This window comes from Camelina sativa, chromosome 12 (genome assembly GCF_000633955.1).
Source record: "Camelina sativa cultivar DH55 chromosome 12, Cs, whole genome shotgun sequence".
Lineage (NCBI taxonomy): Eukaryota > Viridiplantae > Streptophyta > Magnoliopsida > Brassicales > Brassicaceae > Camelina > Camelina sativa.
Window position 1 is genome coordinate 11,384,296 of NC_025696.1, and position 10,413 is coordinate 11,394,708.

The following is a 10,413-nucleotide window of genomic DNA, read 5'->3' on the forward strand; positions in this document are numbered from 1 at the left end:
TCGTTTTTATTTTGTAAGGTTTCCCTAGCCACCAAGAACCGTTCCCAGACTTTGTATTCAGATATCTTTTGATACATTGAGTATTTGCATTTGATTTCTTCTACAAACTTGTTTATCTCATTTTTACCTATCTAAGAATGCTTGTTTCAATGTTTTCTGAGTTTGTATTGTTGATGATGATTTCCGGATCTGAGTAGTGCGTTAGTTCTTGAGGATAGGATAGATTAGGGGGAGGATCTTAGGATGTAGGGTGTTTGAGCTTGATTTGTATGATTCCCTTCTGGACTAGAGTTAGAATTACTAGTTTCTCTCCGATCAATTGGAACTAGGTTCGAGACATTTCCACACCCAAAAGGTGTTCGATAAAATGTCTGACCAACTAGCGCCAGAGACTTACGTTCCTAGCTTAAGAGATTAATTGTCTAGGATGTTTGTTGACGTGAATGAACTTGTTTGTCATGCCTGCTCGACCACGTTTCTCTAGCGAGAGCTAGGTATGCTCTAAGAACCTAACAATTTATCACAAAACAATAAATCCAAAACAACAAAACTTTGAGGGACTTAATTACTTCAGTCCAAAAAATTTCCGATATGTTTTGTTTATTTTATTTTGCGTCTAAACATTAAGAACCATATATAAAGGAACACACATTAAACATTTTTTTTAAAAAATCATATTAAAAAAATCAAATTCAAAAATATATTTGTAAATTTAAGGTATATCATAATTAATAAAAATAAAATTAAATATATCTTGCGTGAGCCTATTTCTAGTTAGATATATGCATATAGGAATTGTATAATTTTGAAAATAAAAATGTGGGCCAATTTTTAAATATCTCTGTAATACATCTAATTTTGAATCATAGATTTGTTATACTGTATGTCTAAATATGAACCGTATATACAAACCTCACTTTGCCAAATAAATAGGTGTGAGATTCTTGTCTCTTTTGAGTTTAGAGCTTTGTATGACCAAAACTCAATTCTGATAGGTTTTTAAGCTAACAAAAAGTCAAAACTAATAAAAGAGGATTAAAACATAAGAACATTTCTAACCAAACGACCCAGTTAGTCATTGACGATTTTTGATCCCACCGTTAAAACAACTTCCAAATTATGGTTCACTTGTTGCCTCCTTAGAATCAGTCTATTTTCTTGAAGGCAATAAAAACATCAGTTCCACATTTGTGTCACTTGATTGGTTATTTTCAAACGGTGGATCATGGAACATATACTATAGTATGTTTTAAATAACAAAATTGTGGGGCAATAACATTGCGTTTTCATCATCAAACTAAGAAAAATCCGATCGAACAATGAAACCTACTGTTTCCTTCAGAGCTTTTCTTGCGCGCCAATATAGACCATTAGGTGTCTTATATTTATTATTAGGTCAGTGTCAACGTGTCTTATATTTCACGTTGACATCCCAGATCCCACTCTTTTGTGGCTTTTTTCAATAGGCTTAAATTGGATTAGGCATGTCAATTAGGGCCAAAGCCCGTGGACTATAGGGTTTTTCAGGCTTAGCCCGATCGGGCTCGGCCCAGCCCGAAAAGCCCTTTAACAAATATATTGATACTTTTTTGTTAACATTTTTGTTTGATTGCAATATTTGATTAATAATTTATTGTAATTAAAGTTTTAAACTCTAATCCTAGTTTTTATATTTACTTAATAACCATACTTAATACTTTAAAAAAATTTATCCATGATATTTTATATGAATTATATATTAATTTATTTGGTTAAAGTATCGAAATTTTGTTTAGTCTTAAACTTTTTGTTTTAAATTAAGTTGGTTGTAATGAATATAGATGAGTTATTAATTTTTTGATTGATTTTTTTATAGTGCACCTTCAAACACTATTTTTTAAGGCTTATAAGTTTGAATTTTTTATCGGTAAGATAAGCCCGAAAAAGCCCGAAAAGCCCTATAGCCCTGTTAGGACCGGGCTCGGGCTTTGAAATATAGGCTCGGAAATATTTCGGGCCAGGCCGTACCGGACTCAAACATATGCAGACTTTACGGGTTTCAGACCGGGCCGGGCTGGGCCAGCCCGATTGACACCCCTAAATCGGATATCTCTCGGATTTCTCCACCTAATTCTTCAAGTTTATATTTTACTACATATGTTGCTTGAGTTGTAATTACTATAGGGCTCTTTAATTAAAATTAAACATTTTCAATTCTAAAGAAATCATTTTGACCCAAAAAAAAAAAAAAATTTATAGACCAATTAACAACAGATGGAATGGGATTTTGTGAAATTAAAGAATCAATTAGTTGTACTACTCAATCAAGATTGTATGTTCCTTAGAATAATTTCAAAATTTTTGGTTTGTCAAATTCCTAAACTAAAGTCGCCATGTAGATATCTGTTCTCACTGAACCCTTTTTAAACAAAAAACAAAATTCTTCTCATAAAGTTGACTAATAGACGATATTTCGTTGTATTCAGGATTGATAATAGTATAATTCATTGAAATATTATTAGCAAACTATTAGAATTTAAAGATCAATGTGCTTTGATGATGAAATTTATTATTTCCATTACACTATCGATCTTCTTCACATGATCATCGATATGTGTCATAAATATTCATTAGTTTTAGTGAGAATCTAAACTGACTTAGCGAAGCCAATTTTCACCGTTGGTTCCAACTCGTAGTCATACACCGTGTGAACGGCAGTCCTACAACCAAAAGGCCTCAAACAGTCAAAAATAATTCTTTTTAAAACGAAGAAAAATGTGTAACAAGATTATTACATATGAAAAACTTACCAGTATTCATCTTTTGTCTCCACGAATCTACTTAAGCACTCATTTTTGTTCACCTTGTATATATACTGCAAAATAGAAAAAAAAAAAAAAGTAAGAATAAAATTAAATTACTAAACGGAGGAAAGAAAACGTCAAATCAACTTACATCACGACGACTGACTGAGAAACTCCTTCCAGCAATTGTTAAGGTTACATCAGGCAGCTTCTTATAATTTGAGCAATCTGGTGATAGTTTGATACTATCATTGATGTCCTTGATCATAGCCTATAAATGACAATAACATAAACAAAAGTTAATAAGTACTGATCATGTAAGAATTAATCTAATGACTTTTCTCTTTTACCGCTGGACCATGAATGTTTGAATTCCCTGAGTCAACAAAAACTTGGCAGCCCCTTGAGCAAACATTGGTGTCTTTTGAACCGACTAATATGTTGCTCATTTGGAAGAAGTATTTCTTCCCAGTCGCGGTTATATAGGTATGTTGTCCCTTGAAACGGGATCAGTTTATACCTCCAAACGTTATCTCCCCCCTCCCTGCTCTAAAGAGAGAAGGTCTTCCAAGCCAGATGGAGAATATTTTCTTCTTAACCTTACCTTGCCTTATCATCGACTCCCAAACAGAAAGAGTTCTTGTAGCAGAATCTTGAGGATTTCCAAGTCCCAGTATACCATCAAAGGGCGCTTTCAGAAGTGGATCCTCAGCCTCCTTGGTAGCAAGAGCCTCTGTAAAGTACTGATTGGTTATCGTAATTCCACCAACATTGACAGTCTCACTGCTTAGAACACCTTTGAGAGAACCTGTACCGTATTCGATGGCTACATTCTTTCCTGTTGTACACAAATGTATTTTATATATTAATTATCTTAGATCAATATATGAAGGTCAATTAACGTTTTATCGATGGACCAATCTCAGCGATTGGAGAGAGAAAACGAGCAAATAAAATTAAGAAATAATAAAAATTAATAACAAGCCATGAAATTTTTTGATTTAGCCAGGCATAGATATAATTTAACATAATCCTAACTAAATAAACCAATTAAATACATAACGCCAACTTGAGATCAAATCCAACACTTTCTGTGAAAGGATATCATTCCTAAGTATTGAAAGAATTAACAAATTGGTTTTGCAAATTATTCATACAACACAAGTAATCATGAGATGCGAAGCTGAAAACGGTGGAAAAAAAAAAACTACACCATAAACTCTACACTATGGTTATATTTATAAATAAACTAATGAAGCAGATTTGAAAATTACCATTTGGTTTATAAGAACTTGATTTGCTCGAATTATAATTGTTGTGACGGATTGCTTTCCAGTCCCCAGATGGTACCCAAAGATTGATACTTCCAGTATCAAACACCACTTTGAAACGCTGACCTGGAGTACCAACTTTTATCTCTCCAAAGTAGATATTCGACCCCATCGTCAAAGCGACTCTGACCAGGCCCGGCCCTTCACCCATTCGAATGAAACATTCGTATTGGGCCTCAAAATTTCGAAGCCCATTTTGCAAGAATTTTTTATAAAAAAAAAAACTAATAAGACTTCAAACCTCCCAAAACTAATAAAAAGGCCTCATAATTTTTAAAAATGTCCAATAATAGGCTCCAAAAAAGTCCAAGAATTAGTTAAAAAGCCATATAATTTGAAAATATTCCATAACTAATAAAATACAGTAGGTTTTAAAATTAGAAAAAATCCTCAAAATTAGCAAAAAAAAGTCCATAATTAGCAAAAAAAATCTCAAAATCAAATGAGTTAATAAATAAAAATTTGTGAAAGCCCCAATATAGTTAGCAAAACATATTTCAGCTTTTATTATTTTTTTTTTAAAAAAACCTTAATTTTTTTTCTTTTTCGTATTGGGCCTTGGATTTCACCGGACCGGCACTGACACTGACTATACCTTGCACTGGGAAATGACATAAGATAAGTATATATATATAATAAGTAATGGACATATTGATTCTAACTAACCTTTAAGAGATTGGAGGAGGAGGAGGGAGAGACAGAAAGCTACAATAAACTTTAAGATATGCATCTCTCGTTATGTTTTTCTCTTCTTCTTAATTTGTTTTGATGTTTGATCTCTGTTCATCTCAGTGCATTGTATTTATAGAACTAGGTTGAAGGAGAGATATACATAGTAGTTGAGAGCATTACCTAACAGTCTAACACCAAGCCTTTCATCGTTACGTTCTTTATTGTTCACATGCTTAACGATTGCATTATTTGTATCTTACTTATTCTTCCCTTAACCAAATAATGATTATTCTTCCCTCAACCGAATATGACTAATGATATACAACAACTAACGATAAGACATAGATACAGATGACATACATGTAATTTAATCCCCTAAAATAATGAAAGATACTGGAATTTCTGTACAAAAATATAAAAATACATATGAATTCTATTCGTAAATAATAAAAGATTATGAAATTATTGTAAAAAATGATATCATATTAATTTTAATTTTTTTATATACCATATGTTTTCTATTGTGTAGCATTGTTGTATGGTATAAGTTTTGGCGATTAAGTCATATTTGTTTGAGAGAATAAGAAAATACAATACATATAAATGTTCATGTCTTGTTAGGATATTGTAGGATATGATTTGGTAATCAAATCATATTTCTTAGCTTGGTAATCAAGGAGAAATCTTAATCACTTAATATATGATTTGATTGTATACTATTTAGGAAGTGATATAAGATTGAAATCACTCCAACTTAAGATCACACAAGGATCAAGAGATTCCAAGCTTATCTTGCGGAAGGTGGAATTCACGAGCTGGCTCTAAAGCACTCTCTCGTGAATCAAGGGGTGGTACGATGGATAGATGGGTGATTGACTCGCTTAATCGGTGGGATAATCAACTCGCTCGATCAATGAACGAATGAAGGATGTTGAATCACTCAACAAACTTAATCCGCAAGATTCTGAAGCACTAAGTGAATCACTCACAAAGAACTAAAGAACAAAGCAATACAAAGACTCAAACTTTGTAAAGAAGAAAACGTTTCTATTACTTTAAAATGATCAAGGGTGTTTTACAATGAGACTAACGATCAGCATATATAGGCTGATTACACACGTTCTAGAGTTCTAAAACAAGAAAGAAATCACAACAATTATTGAACATATGATCGTTGGACCATTAAGTGTAGAATTGGTCCAAATAAGGTAAGAAGATGTGTCTTGTATCTCGTTAACTTGGGGAGGAAGTTGTGACGTCTTGGAAACTTCTTGGCCACTTGTGGAAACTTGACTATGCACATGATTAGATTAGGAAGTAGTCGTTGTGCATTGATGACAATCGGGTCCGAAAAAGGCAAGTAATAATAAGATTGAATCCGCCTAATCCAATGGCTATTATTGCTTGTGAATATCCTCCAAATATTCTCTGGTGGCTTTAGAGGTTCTCCTAGTTTCCATATGTAGCTTTGGGACACGTCCAAGTGAATGTAAATGAAAGTTTCCTTATCTGGCTCCAAGTAGATCAATGGACATGATTCAAAGGGTGGCTTGGACTTGGGTCTTCTCTTGGGTTGTTCTCCATGGGCTGGAGACTTGTGGTGAATCAAATAGGTGTGTGGGCTCCCTCTAGGACTGGTCCAAGTGTCAAAAGGCCGAAACTCTTCATAACTTGCAACGATGTCTGATTCATCCGCGAGTAGTTCAAGTCCATCAGGAAGTAGTTCAGCATGTCTGTCAGCAAGTAGTTCAGCAGGTCCAGCAAGTAGTTCAACAAGTACTTCAGCTATGACTTCTTGTGCCATCTTTGAATCAGATGGATGGTAAGTGATTCCTTGATGACTTGGTGTTGCCTCATTAAAAACCTTTCTAGATAAACCCAGTGGGAAAAACCCTAGACAAGGGAAAAAGAGTGCAACAGTCATATTCCAACAATGAGGTGATTTGACTTGCTGATGCTTGATCCCTCTTGAACCATTGTACTCCTTAGGGTTAATTTGATGATGAATAATTAACCCTTCTCTTTGTGCTTGATCAGAACTCCATTTGGGAAAAGATTCTCCAAGATGCTCTTCGTGGACCGGTTTGGTGTGTGGACTGGTTGGTTCGCCATGCTCCCGGTTTGGTTTAGTTCTGATGTCCGCATCATACCCTCTCCCTTGAAAAAGTTTCGTCCTCGAAACTGTACAATCTGCACCAAGAGAAAGCAAGTTAGCTTTCATTCGATTTTGGGAGTTTAGGGTCTTACCTCGGTATGGTTTTGGTTTTGTGATGTGTGGTGCATCAAGTTGCTCTCCTTTGAGCAGGAAAGATAGGATCACGCCTCGGTTTTGATCCGGTATCATGGTTGATTGTGTAGCGTGCTTAGCTCCTCTTTGGATCTGCGCTTGAGCTTTGAGATCCGGTGGCTCCTCTTTAATTAAGCAAGATTTCGGGACACTCCTAGTCTCCTTATTGAGTGGTGTGACCACCAATGGCGCTGGTTTACCCCGGTTTTGATGTAGAATATTCATGGGTCTCTTTATCTCCGGTGAATCGCCTTTATGATCCTCTTTTGTACCTGCAATGTTGTTGACACTTTTGGCGAAGAACAAGTGCATTACTACAGTCATGGGATCAATATAAACATGTAAAATATTTTTGGTTTGAACCATTTCTTTTCTACAAAGTGTAGCACTAAGTATATTGCAAATTGTATCAATTACTATACAAGAAATTGGTTCCATAGGTTTATTTAAATAACCTATGTTTTTCTCACACTCTTTAAGTCCTAACAAGTTTATAATCACATCATTCAAATTAATAGAAGTAAATTGAAATAATGGGTTACTTACTTGACATAGTTCATCGATGAGTGTATCATTCAAAATCAACAAGGTTGGTTGATTTAATGATTGATCTGGTGGTTCTTCTTGAAACAAGATGTTGTTTGTGTCAACTTCATCTTCTCTAGTGGCTAGCTTGCTCAACTTAAGCTCTGGATTTGATTCCATGTTATCACGCCTTTCTAGCTTCTCTGTTTGCTCAAAACTTAAGATCATGTTGGATGTGGTCTCTCGCTCATCACTATACACGTTTGTGGTACCTGTATCTTGCTTGACACTTAAGGATAAAATCAAGTGCATTATACTTGAAGTTGAATCATTTAAAACAAGATGTTTGAAGCTACGATCAATTGTCAAATTATTCTAATATCGAACAAGATCATATGTTTCACTTACTAGGATACCATGTAGACTGTTTGGTATCAACTTAGCCTTAATGGGGATGATCTTAGAAGCAAGATCAGATGGTGTTGAACTTGGTTTTATCTCCACATGTGCCTTAAGGTTCGCTTGCTCATACTCCTTATTTCGGTAATCTTGTGAAGATGTTGTTTCCAAAAGTTGTTCCTCAAAACTTGTGTCATTCTCAACTTCCTTTGAAGTTGCTACCTTGTAGACTACCTCTTTAGATGTGTCATCCATGCTAAGACATTGACCTGCATCAATAACCTTTGGCAAAGACAACCGCATTAATCTAGAATTGGGAATTTCTAAACTTGATGTTGATAAATAATCATTTGAGCTAGATACATTCAGTTTAAACTCTAGCAATGTGGCTTCTTCTACTTGTCTTTTAGGACATGTTGCAGCAAAATGACCTCTCTTATGACATCTATAACATGTTGATTCATTTGACTTTGAAGAATTTGAGGACTTACCTTTCTTAGGTTTGTCTTCCGGTTCTAGAGAAGGTATGGGATCCGATTTTCCTTTTGCACCTGTACCTTTCTCATACCTTTTGGATGAAAGCAAGCGCATCACATGGTCAAGTTGTTGATAAAAATTAAGCTCAATATTCTTGCCACTTACCTTGGCGGAATTTTGATCCGGGTTTTGATTGGAACTATCACGCCGGTGTGTAGTTTTCTCTTGGCTTGGTTCCTTTGAAGAGTAAGTGTGTTGACTAGGCTGGGACAGAATTTGAGGTGCATACCTCTCTCTCATAAGTAGCTTTAGTTGTCCCCACGTTTTGAGTATTGGCTCCTTAAACCTTCGTCTAACTTTTTCTTCTTGGTTCCACCAAAGCCTTGCGTTTCCCATGAGTTGTTCAAGACAGTATTCAAGCCTCTCTTCTTTTGGAATGGAATAGTATTTAAAAAACTTATCCATGTTGAGTTCCCATTGTAGATAATCTCTTTTACATCCTGCAAACTCAAAACATTCAGGTCCAAAATATTCATAACCATTGTCTAGAGATAACCTGAAATTGGTCTTGTAGGTTCAGTTGGGATTGTATAGCAATGGATCTCTGCTAACGCCATGTTTAAGCTCATCTCCTCTTAGCTTAGTGGCCCTTGCGTCTCTCTCCGATAGGGGATCACGTCTACCACTTGGAGGTGGTTTAGGTCGAATTGATGTTCCATGAGTCACTTCCTGTACCACTTGTGGCTTTGTGCGACATAACTTGTCTCTCGGTTTTGCTTGAAGTGAGGTTGTAGGCACTTGGTGTGAAAAAATGTGATGGTTGGACTTCTGTTCTCTCTTTTTAAGACATTGATAATGGTAGCCCATTGTTGTTCCTCTATCATACTCCATGTTGTCTCCCTTCCTAATGTAATTATCATTTCCTGAAAAAGACATAATTTTGGTCAGTGGAGATTTTGAACCATGTCTACAAAAATCATCTTTAAATTTAATCCATGGTTTAGAATAGCCTGTATTGGTGTTGTATAAGTCGGGTGGTTCTGGGTCTGGTGCTTCACGATCTGGTTCATCACTTGAATCAGAAACTGAACTATCATCTCGTTGCCAAGAGATAGCGTCAAAGTTATCTTCCTCATCCGACGTGACTTGATAGGGCTCTTCTCTCTGGATTTCTTCATCCGAATAAAATTCAATAGACTTCATATTTGCTCTGGTCTTCGTGATAGAAGATTCTTGCACAAGCAAAAGAAAGATGTATCAAAAGTAAATCAAACAAATAAGGGGAAAAAAAAGATTAAATATAAAATAGAAACCGAAAATTTTTTTTTTTTAAATAATAAATACGAAAATAAATAATAAACTAAAGCAAATAATAATTTTTTTTTGTTTAATGAAACTGAAGCAAATAAACAAGAACAAAAAGCAAGAAACAAAATTTTTATTTGGTTTTAGGTTTTATTAAAATAAATAAATAACAAAAATTAAAATGATATAGGTTGAAAAGATACAACCTTGGGGATAGGAGCTTTTGAAGCTCTGATACCAGATGATATAAGATTGGAATCACTCCAACTTAAGATCACACAAGGATCAAGAGATTCCAAGCTTATCTTGCGGAAGGTGGAATTCACGAGCTGGCTCTGAAGCACTCTCTCGTGAATCAAGGGGTGGTACGATGGATAGATGGGTGATTGACTCGCTCAATCGGTGGGATAATCGACTCGCTCGATCAATGAACGAATGAAGGATGTTGAATCACTCAACAAACTTAATCCGCAGGATTCTGAAGCACTAAGTGAATCACTCACAAAGAACTAAAGAACAAAGCAATACAAAGACTCAAACTTTGTAAAGAAGAAAACGTTTCTATTACTTTAAAATGATCAAGGGTGTTTTACAATGAGACTAACGATCAGCATATATAGGCTGATTACACACG

General features: G+C 35.1%; 3 protein-coding genes across 3 annotated transcripts; all 3 read right to left on the minus strand.

Moving 5' to 3' along the window:
• LOC104731310 (cathepsin D-like) lies at positions 2,602 to 4,139 on the minus strand. The gene is made up of 5 exons (XM_010450643.1): positions 4,058 to 4,139; positions 3,134 to 3,621; positions 2,935 to 3,054; positions 2,790 to 2,854; positions 2,602 to 2,699 (listed from the first exon to the last, which is right to left on the minus strand). The coding sequence occupies exons 2-5, from the start codon at positions 3,230 to 3,232 to the stop codon at positions 2,627 to 2,629; spliced, it is 357 nt and encodes a 118-aa protein (XP_010448945.1). The 5' UTR covers positions 3,233 to 3,621; positions 4,058 to 4,139; the 3' UTR covers positions 2,602 to 2,626.
• Positions 3,293 to 4,226, minus strand: LOC104733403 (cyprosin-like). Its single transcript, XM_010452979.1, has 2 exons — positions 4,058 to 4,226; positions 3,293 to 3,621 (listed from the first exon to the last, which is right to left on the minus strand). Exons 1-2 carry the CDS (start codon positions 4,224 to 4,226, stop codon positions 3,293 to 3,295), a joined length of 498 nt encoding a protein of 165 aa, XP_010451281.1.
• LOC104733404 lies at positions 5,943 to 8,252 on the minus strand. Its single transcript, XM_010452980.1, has 5 exons — positions 8,015 to 8,252; positions 7,620 to 7,741; positions 7,034 to 7,196; positions 6,802 to 6,943; positions 5,943 to 6,654 (listed from the first exon to the last, which is right to left on the minus strand). Exons 1-5 carry the CDS (start codon positions 8,250 to 8,252, stop codon positions 5,943 to 5,945), a joined length of 1,377 nt encoding a protein of 458 aa, XP_010451282.1.